Source organism: Penicillium solitum, assembly GCF_028829755.1.
Source record: "Penicillium solitum strain IBT 25940 chromosome Unknown utg000003l_segment0_segment0, whole genome shotgun sequence".
NCBI lineage: Eukaryota > Fungi > Ascomycota > Eurotiomycetes > Eurotiales > Aspergillaceae > Penicillium > Penicillium solitum.
This window is the reverse complement of record NW_027072123.1, coordinates 103,525-119,357: the sequence shown is the minus strand read 5'-3', so window position 1 is coordinate 119,357 and position 15,833 is coordinate 103,525. Positions and strand designations below refer to the sequence as shown.

The 15,833-nt window shown below is 47.4% G+C and overlaps 2 protein-coding genes across 2 annotated transcripts; one reads left to right on the top strand and one right to left on the bottom strand.

Annotated features, from left to right (window-relative positions):
* Positions 1 to 5,949: 5,949 nt before the first annotated feature.
* N7455_003950 (uncharacterized protein) lies at positions 5,950 to 6,426 on the top strand (the record flags this gene model as incomplete). The annotated part of the gene is made up of 3 exons (XM_040962528.2): positions 5,950 to 6,217; positions 6,274 to 6,341; positions 6,403 to 6,426. 3 exons carry the CDS (start codon positions 5,950 to 5,952, stop codon positions 6,424 to 6,426), a joined length of 360 nt encoding a protein of 119 aa, XP_040807035.2.
* Positions 6,427 to 12,895: 6,469 nt separating this feature from the next.
* On the bottom strand, positions 12,896 to 13,198 carry N7455_003949 (uncharacterized protein; the record flags this gene model as incomplete). The annotated part of the gene is made up of 1 exon (XM_065604644.1): positions 12,896 to 13,198. One exon carries the CDS (start codon positions 13,196 to 13,198, stop codon positions 12,896 to 12,898), a length of 303 nt encoding a protein of 100 aa, XP_065461544.1.
* Between the last annotated feature and the right edge of the window lie 2,635 nt (positions 13,199 to 15,833).

The following is a 15,833-nucleotide window of genomic DNA, read 5'->3' as shown; positions in this document are numbered from 1 at the left end:
ACCAATCATAATATAAGAGACAAAGTTTCCAGGGGCTCCGTATACCGATGTCCTGTCATCTTTATCCCTAGATCCCACATACCTCCCTCGCCTTAGCAGACGCCAAGCGCACGGTAGATTTACCCGAATAATTAACATTCGTGTGGTGTAGACCTCGTACCCACCCGCGAGCTGCCCTCTGAGGGCCGACAAACAAGACAAACATAGAGTCATTTAACCCCGAAATTTGATGAAATTTGTGAGTAAACCTGTATTATACCAATTTTTACGCCACTGCTGTTACGTGCCAGGTCGATTAATGAAGAAAGAGTGCATTCCAACCAGAATAACAAAGCTAGTAAGGAGACAGAGAGAGAGAGAGAGAGAGAGAGAGCTGGCAGAGCATGGGTTTAAATAGTAGAGCGCTCCCCCATGCTAGCAAACAATCAAAGCAATCAAACATCCCTCTTTCCTAATTAGGTTTAGTAGCTATTACCCGATTAGGCATAGTAGCAATCTGTAGAACAAAGGAAATAAACCTTGGAAGCAAACGAATGTGATGACAAACAAGCAAGCATGTGACAAAGGAAATAATGTAAGCGAGCGTAATGCATACATAGTATGCAGAGTATGCAGAGTATGCAGATCGTGACAAATGCATTCATCCCATCATTTACAGCCTCTCGATATCGCTTGTTTTGCGGTCCTAAAACGGTCGTATAGTCAGATGGTTCAGACAAAAATGTGGTAATCATATCGACAAACTTGATTTCCTCGAGGTATACCCAAAAGCATGAACATGAGTTTTTAAATTAGAACCGATTAAAAAAAGCTTCGGAGCTACCTGTTTAGTACCAATTCTACCTGATGAAGTGATTTTAAAGCTCGATATCCGGCTTCGAACACCTACACCCCCGACTCCCAGCCGGGGTAGCGAATCAAGCAGGAATTTCACCCCGAAAACCACTTCTACAGAAAAAGAACTACGTCGACAGGTTTCATCAATCAAAGCTTTACTTCGTACAAGATCTCAAAGCCCACCAAGCCCATCAGATCGTATTTTAAACCAGCTTATAATGCAAGGTGCCATCTTACTAGCGAAATAGAATACGGAATTACGCGCCGCCAACAACAAGCAGAAGCGAAAGCGCACTCGATCTAAAAGGCAGATACCCGCCGAACAAGGCCCCTCAGTCCAAGAAGGATCTGCATTAATTATACAGCCGGAGGAAGCAATTGAAGAGCCTCCCCCCTGGCATACCTAGATAATTTGCTATTCAGCCACGTACGTGCCCCCCGGGGGTGTGGAATATGCAGGCTGCCAGGGCATAGGAGAGACATATCTAGATAGAATAATTAGTCAGTTGAATTCATTTAATGGCGTTTTGGTTGAGATAAATGCATTTAAAATTAGTAGGTCGGGTTTACGATCCATTTGCTTGTGCAATACGATAACGTATTCTAAAGACTGGATCTAATGAATCCTTTCTTTTTATCTCCTCTTATTCTCCATAGGATTTTGAACGAAACGCTGACTTTTGCTCAAAGAACTGGCAGTTCAAGATTGCAGCAAATTTAAATTGATGCTCGCGTGAAGCTCAATGGAGGGCCTCTAATAGATCAATTCGATGATAATTCTATTACATGACAAAAATATCGGAATATTTACATTGAAGTTTTGCCTTGGCACTTATTCGTCGGCTGATTTATCCGCCAAAAGGAACCGGTGTGGGGTTCATTCTTTTCGGATGGATACATACTATAGCTGTCACCCGCGTGGCAGACCCTTTATTTAGCTCAATTCCGTGTCATGTACATGGAATTTTTGGGAACTGGGCATGGTAAATACCCTGATAGGCTAGTTTCTTGAGTTATTTATTTACTTATTTGGAACCGAACAATGCTATATTATCAAAGTGCCGGACCATTGGGTGTTTAGAAATCATGACCAGTGACTGTATATTGAATCGTTGCCTTCCGAAGCACATGTCGGCAGGACTGATGGTAATTGTGTTTATTACATTGGAGCCTGGCCGAAAGCCCAGTATTAGAGTTTGCGTTCTGGTATACGCCACATAATCTCATTTGACGGCTATTTTATCCACCTGGTGGAAGCGCGCCGAATTGGTATATTGTATACTGTATATGGATTACTTGGCGGAGACCCCCTTGCTTGATAGATATCCTTCGTTTAGCATTAGTCGGGTTGAAAATTTAGCTTCCCGTCATTTTATTACGCTTCTATTATTTGCTTTTCGTTTTGAAATTTTGCAACACAATCTTCCGCCATAACCACAAGGGTACTGAGAACAATTGCGAACTGTGTACGAGAAAATGATATATGATCTAGCTGATAAATAGCTTTTTGGATTTCTGGCTTTTTTCACCCATGATATACTACATCCGGCCTGACCTCTAATCATGCCTATGACTACTAAATGAATTCGGCGGCCTGGGGAAAAGAAATAGTTGAGGCTCATACTGTCTATATCTTTGGGTTTCGATAGAGGGTTTCAGCCTTGTGTTTTGAGCTTTCTGAATCTCCATAACATACTATCCACGGACCCCAATGGCCGAAATTTTGGTACCTCAACAATTGGTGAGCTTATATCCAATATTTTGGTTTAACAGCCGGCGTATTTTATCGCGCGCTGAACGCAGAAATACAGATTACCAGCTGAAACATAAGTCTCTACGCTGGCAAACAATGGCGACCAATGGCAACAGATAATCTTGTGATACATGCTCAATATGATGCAGACTTTATTAGAGTGGCAACTGTACAGCAGCTTGCTGGCAGCACTTCGATCAAGTCGCTAATGCAAAAACTAGAAAGCCAGTGTGAAGTACAGTTAATGCCATAAAGTCCTAGACCATCCGGCGAATGGACGATATGGAACGACTACACTTCATCGGCATTTAGCTGGACCAACCTACCGTAAATTTACTAGCCAAAAAACCAATATCAAGTGTTTACTTACAATGCGGTATGTTTGAACCAGGATTTCGGGGTTTAATTTTCGGGGTTTCTACTCGTTCCCTTTATCTAAAGGTAAGAAACATACCAGCTACCCCGACAGCCTTTATGCAAGAAGTATGGGAACAAAAACTGTTAAAACTACTTTTCCTTTCACGCCTCCCCTTCCGGTTCATCGGGCGTAACGAATTTCGTGACGTTATCGTATATGCTAGATTGCCCCTAATACAAGCCAAAATAAAACAATGCAGTCTCGCCTACGGGGGTACGCCTAAGAGCAGCAACAGTCTATACTAAAGCAGCCTCCACCTAGTGTAAAGCTTTCGCTTGCATTAGATTTCGGATATTTTATTTGGATAGACCTTTATTTGGTTCATATACAGGTGTGAACCTAAGTGAGGTGGTATTAAAGCTCTTTTAGCAGCATGAAATCACAGATTGAGTGCTTGAAGTGACAATTGATAATGCATCAAACAACAAGACTATGATATTGAGTATCCAAGAATCATTACAGTACCTTGAACTAAATCATAGTTCAATAATTGTGTGAGTTCTCCGTATTGCCCAGGTGATTCAATTTAGTCTGAATGATCTTCTTGGGAAGATGAAGACAATTCCAAAGAATGAGAACGTAGAGATAAACTGGTCAAAAAACCGTATCTGTTCTCTTCACGCAAGGCAACAAAACGAGAGATTATCGATAGACTAAATAAGGTATGTATTCCTAATCCTACTGCTATTCTCTAAAACCCTTACGTTTCTCTAGGTCCGAAACATTGCGATCTATATCAATGCAAGTCTACAGCGGCGGGAGTCATTTTTATAATGAACCAAGACTTGTTCCAATCCAGGATGTCCAAACGCGCTGGAACGCGACGTTTCTAATGCTACAACGTGCGAAACGGCTTCAGTCAGACTTTGAGGGATTTTGTTCCCAGTGCGGCCAGGACCACTTCGTATTGAATCAAGAAGGGTGGGGGCAGATCGAATATCTTCTTTGGATCACGCAGCCCTTTTTTAAAGTCACAACTCTTCTTTCAAAGACTAAGGATGTGAGTATTTATACTTACTCTATCATCTGGCCAATACTAAGCTAGATTCTAGGCAGTGTGAGAACTTCGACCGCTGTATTCTGGAAGGATCACCAGCGCCAATTTCTAGCGCTTGCAAACTTTGCTTGCAATATGCTTTCTATATCTGCTACTAGCGTATTTGTAGAACGTCTATTCAACTCTGCACAGGATGTCTGTCACTACCGTCGGGGTTTACTAAACTCATCAACAATTTAAGATCTTATGGTATTTATGTGTATATCACGGTTCGAAAGATAGTCAACGGGCATTGATTAATAAATATCCCTCACATGAAGAAATACAGGCTAATAAGGAGGCGAAGGATACAGAGTTTTACCGACTAGAGCGCATTAACTAGTGATCATGACGAGTATAAAACTGATGGGGCGGTTGATCATGAGATTAGACTAGTCCCTGATCCTATTCCGGTTCAACCGTTAGTGGATGGGCCCCAATCACAACGCCGACAGCGTGCACCGTCGGAGCTAGAGGATAGAGAGCACGAAGATGATGGTCAGCCCGGCCTACCTGATACTGAAAACCGGCATTCAGGCAGGGTTCGGAAGCCCTCAAGGCTTCTTGATGGATATAAAGTTGTTGCTTAGTCTGCATTGTTTACATGTATGCTAGACGATGTAATTGGAACTCAATTAAGTACATGATTTACCATTCGATAGGCTCCCTGATTTAATGCGGTCTGAAGGATGAATTTATAATCAAATCGCAAGTCGAAAATACAGGTCAAAATAGCACAAATTATACAATCATAGGACGTTCTTTGTTTGTCTTGTTTGTCGGCCCTCAGAGGGCAGCTCGCGGGTGGGTACGAGGTCTACACCACACGAATGTTAATTATTCGGGTAAATCTACCGTGCGCTTGGCGTCTGCTAAGGCGAGGGAGGTATGTGGGATCTAGGGATAAAGATGACAGGACATCGGTATACGGAGCCCCTGGAAACTTTGTCTCTTATATTATGATTGGTCGGATAAAGCTGCCGTAAAACAGTGGGGTCTATGGTGTCTGCCAAGGCCAACCTTATATATTGTATGGCTTCCTTCCAATCATAATACGCACCAGCAACTGGGTATAGCATTACAAATTATTACACCATTTTAGTTAAAGCGCGTAAACAGGAGGGAGTTTTGAAATACCGATAAAGCCTTAGGCTAAGACCTAGTAAACGAGGGTATATAGTATTAGCCAGGTCGTACCCCTCCTTTACAAGCTAATGGACAAGCAAGAAAAGGGAGATTAGCTAGCGTAACATCGGATCTTAATATGATGTCTATACGTTCAACCCCTTTGAATTTTATAGCTATAGGGATACTGTTACATCCTTCTTCTTCTCTCTTTTTACTATTTAGCAAGGGTACTATGATATTTGATCATATTGCAGATCATCAGAGACTTAGACTTATGATAACTTTGATGACGTTTTATGCTTTTTTTACCTATTAAACTATGCTCTTCGGAAAAAAGTGTAGATCATCAGAGACTTAGACTTAAGGATTAAACCCCCAAGGCCAGTAGTATTCGATATACCGGATATCCTATTTACGTTAGCCGACTTAAAGAAGCTAGATGAAAACGCCAACCGCGATGTAATTTTAAGGGCTAAACCGGAAAGGAATGTAATAAGGGTGGCATAACTATGTTGTATCTTTCCTCTCTCCCTACCAAAGCTTAGGGCCTCTGAAGGGTGTAAATGTCTAAGAAAGTATTCTAGATGCGACCCTTAGGGGATTTGAAGGAATGAGAGTTGGATCCTATTACCTCCTGGAATGAGAGTATAGTGTTAGGAAATTTCCCTACAAGGGTATAAAAGGGTAGATAATCCCTTGGTAAGATGAATCAATCATCTCACACATATCTACTATCTCCTTTTCTACCTATCATTTCGAATACCTAAATCTTCCACAATGAAGGCCTCGATCATCTCCGTCATTTCCTTCGCTCTTGCCGTTGCGGCTCTGCCACCCAGTGCGCATTCGGATAAGCCGAGCACGCTTTCGATCATCCAATCCGAAGGCCAATGCCAAGGCGGAAAGGTCTCTTGCTGCTCCCCTCAGAAAGAGGACAAGGACAACATTCTCCTCTCACTGCTTGATGGGCTTAATGTCCTAGGTGTCAAAGATTCCTATTGCTCACCCATCAGTGTGATCGGTCCTTTGAACCTAGCCCTCCTAGGTATGCTAAGCCTTAAGTACGAATAGGCGAATTAATATCACTAACTTCTTTGGAAGGCACCGTCCACGAATCAAAGGACAAATTTGATTGCAACCACAACGTCGCTTGCTGCAATGGCGATGATGTAAGTCCACCGTATGAGCATCTAGTCGCAAAATCCAGTAGCTGACCAGTGATTTCTACAGTGCCGTCCCCTCAGCCAGGAGTAACCGATCTAAGTCACACATCCTGGTGAAGCGGCGCTTTTAACGCTTTTCAACGCTCCTTTACAGGGCATCTTCGCCGGAATTGGGAAGAAGTTGAATATTCTGAAGTCAATCGCTTTTTCTTATGTCTGGGCCGGTTCTTATTGGATGCCTGAGCGGAAGATGAGTTGTATCCTTTTCCAGGCCCGTGTTATTTCCCAAGGCACCAAGAGCCTTATCATTTTTGTTGAGTAATACACTATAAAGTATACTAAACAGCATGTAATAACGGATTTTTGGAATCTTTCACAAAGGTGTCAAAAGTAAATTGTAGTAATGTCTAATCGCTTCATACATGGAAATGGAGCCATATTTATACCTTTCCTCTCCCTTTTTAGAGTCATCTATGTCTTTCCATGACAATTGCTTTTTGTGATGAGAATCAGAAGAAATTGTAGGCAATGAGCGGTGTCATTCCTAAGCGCTGTATTCTTCCATGTTTTCATGGTTCGTACATGGATTGATGAAGGCGACGAGGTGTAAGAGTCAGTCTGAATTGGAATCCTCGAGTCATGATTTCAGTATCCTCGAATTCGTGTGGTGGAATAGTTGATAGAGGCGTCAAACTGCATTAACGCCGCTAGTCTCGATTCCGTAGGAGTCTTGAGTTCTTTGGCCTGTAGGAAATGCAGAAGGGACACGTTGCAGAAGAAGCAACATATGCATGAAATCAATTAGGGTTTAGCGTTGAACAAGCTCATGACAAATCCAAAACCAAAGGCATGTTAATTATGGTGAATTAACTTGGGATTTCAACAATTTTTTGCTTGCTATTTGATATGGTATATATATATATATATCAGTCATCCACTCATTCTACCTAGCTATCCTTAGATAGAACCAATAGTGCTAATATCAATCAATCAATCAATCAAAGTTCAAGTCGTCTGTTGTAGTATTAGTAGCATATGCCTATGCAGGCGCTTCATCCAACCGAAGTAAGAACTCGAAGCCTAACGCAGAGCTGAATCTCTCCCAGAGACCATACAGATGCTGATCCTAAAGAGTGCGGAATCAGCGCATTCCTGTAGCCCACAAACCCATACCCATACATGAGAAATACATAATGATTGGATGGAGTGTACCCTCCATCTCCCTCCTCTCTCCCTCCTCTCTCACTTCTCTCTCACTTTCTCTCCTCTGTATACGCCCGCCCCCCCCCCCCCCCCCAACAAACCTCAGTTTCAATTCATGATGACGCTGTCGTGGGCAGTTGATTGGCATGTTTGTCGACTATTGCTGTGTTTCTCTCCATTAGCTAATGCCCATCGTCTTCACACCTAGATCCATTGCTAGAAGCCCTGTTGGTTCGTCGTCGTCGCGTCCTAAGATCCCACGTGTTCAACCTGTTGGAGGAGACCTGTTCGGTGCATAAAGTTGACCATGTAGCGGGTGGCCTGCGGGTGAGACATCATCTTGTCACAGTCTGCCTCTTTGAATCCGATCCCAATTCTGTCCAGTTGCTCCCACAGTTTTGTGCGCGGGATGATATATCTCGGGCACTGCATCGAAACATGCCTTGGTGTTTGTGAGTCTTAGTCACAACTGCATCGGTCTGTTTCTGCTGCCTTGATTTTGAACAAGAAGTGTCAAAGTCCAATTCTCGTTGTACGCATCTGGATCGGAATTTCATGTTGTGGCTTCGACCGGCCTCATACAGCCGCAGCGTCTTCCCCACTGCTTCTCCCATCGCTCTCTGATTCGCTGGCGTACCGCCGCAGCTGCGGCGAGACGGATTATCGCGATTATCCGGCCCGGTCGCAACTCCCATCCCCGCACCAAGAAGCGCTGCACTTTTTGCTTCTCCATCGGCAAATTCATTGCCGTCCACACCAACGTATACAGGGATCCACCTGATAGTGACTTTGGTTAGCTGGCTTTGCGACCGGATGGCCCGTACGTGATTATATATGTGTGTGAGTACGTACTGGCCAGACGGTCGCTGTGGGTTTCGAACTGCCTGGATGGCAGCTTGGCTGTCGGAGAAAATAATCACTTCTCGAGCCTGTTCCTTTCTGGTTTTGGCGAGTGCCATCTCGATGCCGCTGAGTTCGGCAGCGTACACTGTAGACTGGGAGTCCGTTCCAAGATATCGTCTCTGTGACGTTATCCCCGGGTAATAACTGGCTGTTGATGCGCCAATATGCCCTGCAAACCCGCTTCCATCTGTGAAAATCATGCTAGTACGACCGTGGTCATCGCAAGCAACGTCTTCGTAAATGTTTTTGTGGCTCTCCAGTGCGGCTTCTTGATTTCTCAGTGTCCACGGCCTTCCAAAGCCTTCGTCTCTGCGCCTCCGCCGGCTTTGTAGGTGTGTCTATGTCGATCAGTACACGGATCGGCAGGTGATCTGAATCTGCATGACAAGCTAGGGCCAGCTCGCACACCACTAATCTCTCAGTGAGATCCGGCGTACCGAAGAACAGATCAATCGTTGTCTGCTCCCCGTTCTGGTCCCTCGTGATCGCGCCAGGTTCCAGCCACAGATCGAGGTCTGCTTCGTCACAGAGCTCAATTAGCCTGTCAGAATCTGCATCCTATATAGCTTCAATGCCTCCCCAGGCGGGGTGGTGGAGATTGAAATCGCCGGCAATCATGGTATGTTTTCTACTACCTTCCAACACTATACTAAGCAGGTCCACAGTGCCGGTGGTACCACACTCGTTATAAATGTTGTCGAAGCAGATCTCGCCAAGGCCGGTTTGGATCCTCACTTCCTGGCAGACTTCACTATGTGCATAGTGCGTCCAGTTGGTGCCTATTCTCTTGGAGATATATATACACACTCTTGCTCTCCCTCCGCCGGTCTCCGCGCTAGACGGGAAGAGCAATTCATGGGTCTGCTTCAACGGGTGGTACGTTGTGTCATTGTATGGGTTTTCCCATGGTTCTTGCACTGCAATAATGTCTGCCTTTGAGACCTCTGGCTTCGCCAAGAAGTCTGCTATGACGACATCCCTCGACCGGTGCGTGTTGTATTGGATGATGGTGAACGGTATATTATTCATTGACAACTGGCGTCTCGGTGTGCTTCTTGGTGAATTGTCGGGTTCTTCTCTCCTCCTGAATGTCAGCCCTATTGGTAAACTTCACCGAGGGGGCTGACATTGTGAGGTTGACCTGGTCGTCGAAGATGCGCTTGTTCTTGCCCCGAGGGCCTAGTGTATATGTTGTTGTGTTGTTCTTAAAGATAGCGTTCTCTTTCCCTGTGGAACTTTTTCTGCCGGTGGTACTACACTTTCTGGCCCTTCGTGCGTTCCCGCTAGTACGGGATAGCACTGATGGCTGGTATTCACTGGCTGATGCCACTGGTGCTGATGACGAAGGCGTGCTTGGTAGTACTGCTTCTTCATCTTCGAGAACGTATACTTCGTCTCTTGCTCGCTTCTGTGCTACACCTGTGTCAAGCATAGATCTGATCAGGCCCTTGCTCCTGGTTGTCGTCGACGATGACGTTGATGCCCGGCTCGGTGCCCTGCGCCTTGGAGGTTCCGAGCGTGTTACTGCCGGTGCTGTCATCGCCGGTGCGTGAATTGAACGATCAACTCCCTTGCCGGCCTCTGTGCCGACTGGCGAATCGACTCTCTAATTGCACTTGCCTCGGTACTGCCAACTGTAAAGGTAGGTATTGTATCCTTTGGCTGGGGTTCTTGGGCCTCCTGCATCTCGGTATCCTCCGATGCTGGCCCTTCCTTGCTGCTCGCCGGTTGGCCTGAGCTTATTGCTCCATTTGATGCCTTTGTTAGGCTTCGTCCTCCCTCCCTAAAGCTTTCCTCGGTGGGGGTCCAGGAGCCGCTACCTCCTGAACTCCCGGGTCCCACTGTGGTGGCCGCTGGCGTCCTTCCGGCGGCCATCGAGAGGTATGCCGGCACCCGGTGGTACCGCTCTCTCGCCTGTGCAAGAGCCTGCACCCTCTCAATCTCTCTGATGAAGTCGGGGCACCGCTTCGACCATCCGTTGTGTGCGCCCCCGCAATTGGCGCACTTTCGTTCACTAAGAGTTGCATCCCTCTTACGCTGGCAGTCTCGAGAATGATGCTTCTCGGCGCAAAAGACACACTTAGTTTCGTTAGAACAGGTGTTTCCTATGTGTCCAAACTTTTGACATTTATGGCATTGGCGAATACGCGCAGCCCGGTCGTACAGGACCGTGGTAAGCACCTCTGAATCCCAAAGTGTTCCATTGTTGATTGATTTGTTCGCAGTATGCGGTGAGGTGAATTCAACGATCATTGAGCCTGACTTTTTCCCTTCTGGGAGGACTAGCCACGAGATCTGGGTAATCTCTGCATCGTCTCCCCAGTGGAACAGGATCTCAGTAAGCAGCTGCTTAATGATCCCCTGCTTCCGGCCTTGCCCATTGAGTCCAGCAGCTCTATTAATCCCGAGAGACCGTACATTGACATCATGTACGACTACCCCCCAGCTCGGCAAACGCACTTCCGATCCCTTCCACAAATGCTTTACCCAGCAAGCACGGTGACATCGTATAATCTCTGCCTCCTTCGCAGTACGAAGGCTCAGCGAGACATCCCCCGATTTCAATTGCTTGGCACCAACAAATTTGGCGGATGCGACTGTTATCCCGTACGTGGCCTTTGCCGCTTTTACTCGGGCCTTCTCGGCGAGCTTCGTGATCTCGGCCGGCGTTCGCGTGAGGAAGTGCTTAATGCCGTCGGAATCACCCAGTTTGACAATGATTTGACGGTCCTGGAGGAGATCGGATGGCGATGCGGGGTTGATCGATGCCGATCCATGGCTGGACAAAAAGTGCGTCGGCGGCGGGGCATCTTTGACGGCATCAACATACGAGCGGATCAGATTTGATCCGCTGGGCTTGCCATTGGCATTAACATTGGCATTCGAAGAAGCAATCCTTACTGCATGGATGTCCTGTTTAATTTTGCTAGTCTCCTGGCGCAGCTGCTCAAATTGCTGCTTCCAGTCCTGACCGATTGGGTTCTTAATCAGGTCTGCAGTGAGCTCCTGAATCGATTTGAGCTATTCCAACACTGGTTTCGGGACTTTGACGGAGTTATTACTGCTGATATGATTCAGCAACTGGCGCACGTCGTAATTGGCGTCCAATATGCGCTCATTGGTGTTTCGTGCAGAGATTTCACGGCCCCCTGAAAGGGGCGACCATTGGCTCCCTGGCGCTGCCATGCCTTTCACCAATACGAAATTAGGGTCAGGAGATAGAGTCGGAAGTTACAATTAACTTGCAATTAAAATGAGAGCTGTAGCCCTCGGCGTTGTGGTGCAATTTCAAAAATTAGTTTCGCGCAAAGATATGTGTTTTTCGTGAACTTTCATATGAGCTTCGGGGTATGGTCGAGGTTTAAGGTCATTTAATGATATAGTTAGTCGGGACAAAAGTTGCTGGTGATATAACATTCCTATTGTCCCGGTGCTTGAGTCCAGATGTACAGGAAGTAGTAGTAGTAGTATTCATTACATTGATCCCTCGCAAAGCGATATGCAGTATACGACGACTATATATCCGGGTATGTACATATGGATTGATCCACTTTCTGACATGAACTTAGAGCCTCGTCACGGCCTATCGTGGCCCATTGCCGTTTCCATTGTTAGGCTGCCCTCATGGCGCGGCTATAGTGGAATTGCGGATGAGACGGATACGACGTATCCGATTTTGGCTGCATCTCTGTTAGCAACCGTGAGAACGCGGGCAAAGCAGAGGCTAAGAATCTGGACAAAGTATGTGTGACACATGCGGTTTTATTCCGAGTTCGTTTGACTGAGCGTTGGCTTGTCTTATTCTCGAGCTGGAACGGTGACGGTTTATTGTGAAAACGGAGATGAAGATCTTCAATTGTGAGTATAGGTTTGGCGGCAAGAAAAGGTTCTTGCACTGGAGAAGTCGGTTGCGGTATGGATGTGACAGGTCGCTGGAGGACGGAAGCATAGGTTTGTTGGTTTTGGGGCGAGGAAGTGATGGACGGTATCGTTTGATGAAGCTGGGGAGAGTGGGCTGTTGGAGGTTGTTGAGGCTCTTGGTCTATTATGGCGGGTAGCGGATTGGAACGGCAGTCCGCGTTGTTCAACCGTTCCTTCACTGTAGTAAATGTAATCGGCGCGGATTGAGTTTGAGACTTTGTACTGGAGTCGTCTGTAGTTTGTGTACTGGAATTGGCGGTAGGAGTTGACCGCTTAGAGGATGAGAATGCGGTGGTTGAGGAGGGTTTGTTGGGAGTTCCGAGATGGTGTTTCAAATCGCACGAGATTATCTGCTATATGCAGTCTTCCTCGTGTAGTTGTTGCACTTCCTCGAACCGGGTGCATTGGAAGGTGGATAAGTGCTTGGTCGATTGGCAGGCAAAACAGCATGCCACATTGCTGACTCCTGAAGGTCGGTAATAAAAGCCATTTTGGGCCAGTTGGAGCGGAGTGGCCCCAGCAAGCACTATTCCTTAGAACAAACGAGCTCGGGCTGTGATGGTTGAGTAGTCGTAGGTCATTAAGACGAGAAAGTAATCCTCACCGTGAGAATCATCCTCGACGTGAGAATCATCCTCGACGTGAGAATCATCCTCGACGTGAGAATCATCCTCGACGTGAGAATCAACCTCGGCAAGAAAAAAGTCCTCAACGTTGGGGTATTCGAGTGAGATTGCGGGGTTTGCGGCTTCGGGGGTGGGAGATGGGCGACGGGTTGGGGGGTTTGGAAGCTGGGGGTTCAGCCCCACCCGCTGGCTTCTCGTGGTCATCCCCATGGTCCGGTCAGGTAATCCCAAGATGCTTCGATTTATCTTGTGCTCCTCCTTTTTGGTTTTTTCCTAGATGTACAGGAAGGATCGAACTCAGTTCCACCATTTGCACACAGAGGTTCTTTTTCGAACCCTCTTTCGAAACACGCTATGCCTTTTATGGTTACCGTTCCTGGAGCTGGGGGCCATTTCAAAGCTGCGGGCCTCAAGAAAAGACATTGCTATGCTAGAAAACCATAAATTGGTTTCGCCATAGCAGCAACAGACTACGGTCTCGCATTTTCCATTGCTTTGCTCAAAACGGCGGAATGGGGGGAATGAGGCTGGTTATCGCGTCCTAGACTTAATCTAAGTGTATGGGCTCGGGTCTAGTAAGATCGTGGGAGATGCTAATCTCACCCTACTCATGACTGTTGCTGCCAATCGAGTCCTGTGTCCTAGCGCCGAACAAGTCACCTGACGGTGAACCTCACTCAGTGAGATTCTGTTAGGATCGCATGGTTTCCATTGGGTAGTACTAATTACTAGCTAAATGCAGAATGTATTACATCAGCGCCAAGCATGGGCTTGGCCTCCAATAAAACCCCTGAGTGCTTACTAACTAGCAAGTAGTAGTAAGCACTCGCTACCAGGTACTTGCTCCAGTACTAGGAATGTAGCGCCTGAGGCACCAATAAGTTGTGGCCTCAGGCACGGAGAGTAAGCAAACCCTCCAAACCTCTCGGAAGCACATCCCTCCCCACCAGATCTAGCTTACCGCCCCGGAAGCTGCAAAAATGAAGCTATCCAGACTTCCCGAATAGGCAGTATAAAAAGACCCAGCAAGATGAGAGATCCAACAAAGGCCGACAAAGACTTGCCCGGTAGGCAGTGAAAAGGCTCCTTTGTGTGGCCTCACTTTGTCTCCTTTGTTCTTGCTTGCTCGGGTATTCTAAGCAAACAATCAATCCTTTGTTCTTGCTCGCTTAGGCATTGTAGGCAAGCAAGCCTTCTGAGTATAAATACCCCCATCTTTTCCCCTCAAATATTTCTTCTCCTCTTTTCTCCCCAGTCTTGCTTCCTATTCCACTCTTTGACGACATTGAACAACTTGTTGGTAAGTGATCTATCCCGTGTCTCGCTTGTTGTCGTTCTTGTCAGGTACTAACACGTCACTTTGTCACAGTAACAATGTCGTTCCCAGCCGTGAATTCACCTGCTGGTCCCTCGCCTGACCCTCTCGCCGTGCCAGATGAGAACTCAGAGGGAAACACCATGGACCTCCGGTCGCTTGGCGCTTCGTCTCCTTTGTCGGTGCCGCAAGACTCGCCTGACATGGAGACCTCCTCTGCGGGAGCCTCGCAGTCTTCTGGTAAGTCTCATCCCTCCCCCATCCTCGCTTGTTGCCCCACTTGCTAACTTTCTTTAGCCGGCCCGTCTCCCTCCCCTCGCTTCGTCAATCTTGACGCTGAGGATGCCACCGAGTTGCCTACGGGCCTCGATGATGCCCTGCAACCGGTTCTACCTGAGGAAGTGAGAGGTATGTTGGCCGCGTTGCAGGAGGAGTGGGAGAGGATCGGAGGTGAAGTGGATTGGCCCCAAGCTGATGGAGTTTTCCAGCTTCGCGCGGTTACATCCCACAACCATCAGGTGGCCGTCATTGGCCAGTGCATCGGTGTCGCTGCTCCCTCCGGGGAGGAGTGTACTCGGTGCCGACGCAGTGCTGGCTGCTTTGCTTCTTGCCGGGTCGTAGCTTTCCGTGAAAGCCCGAGCAAGAGCACTGTGGTCAGCCTGGGTTCCTGCATGTGTTGTCACTTCGCAGGTGTGGCTCGTGCTTGCTCCTTGCGCGTTGACACCCCTGCCTGGGCACTGGACGCGCTTCGTGTGCACTCCCCCGAGTTCCAGTACCCAGCGGTCACTCCCACTAGTAAGTCCCCCGCCCAGCCCACTACCCCTTCCTCCGCTCCTCCCTCTGCCCCTCGTTCTGCTGCTTCCCGCTTCTTCAACTCTGTGTCTAACCGCTTGTCGTCCCGCAAACGTCCCCGTACCTCCCCCTCCGCCCCCGACTTGCCCCTTCGCCCCCGTGTTGAGTCTCGTGAGGAAGTGTTGCAGGAAAGTGAACCTATTACCCCCCGTTGGCGCAGTGTACTTACCCGTGAACTTTTTGAAGCCCCCCCCCCATGTACGGTTGCAGATGGAGCGTCGTTTGACGGAGGAGATAGCGCAGATGCAGGTAAATGTTGATCTTGTTCGTCGGGATTTGCGTGGGTTGGAGTCACTTCGTGGTCAGGAAGCGATGGAGCGGGCTGTTGGTGAAGAGGAGGTGGATGCTGTTTGGGCTGAACATGTTGCTGACCTCTAGTTTGTTGACCTCTAAGTAGTACTTGCCGAATACAAAACACTTGTTCTAATCAATGACTTCTTCGTAGTCCCTTGTAGATTGTTCTTCGTAGTATTGCGGGAGTCTTCGCTTGCTCGCGTACTTGTTGCGGCAGCGGAACCTTCACTTATTGTGAATCCATTGCGTATCGACGCGGCCTGCGGAAAAGGTATGGAGATGCTTGTTGCATTGTCGGAGCGTCCTCCATCTGCTGATCTCCTTGGCCATCCTTTTCAGCGGTGTCGTCGCTCTCTAGGTTCTCTCGTGGAACCTCTTCTACCT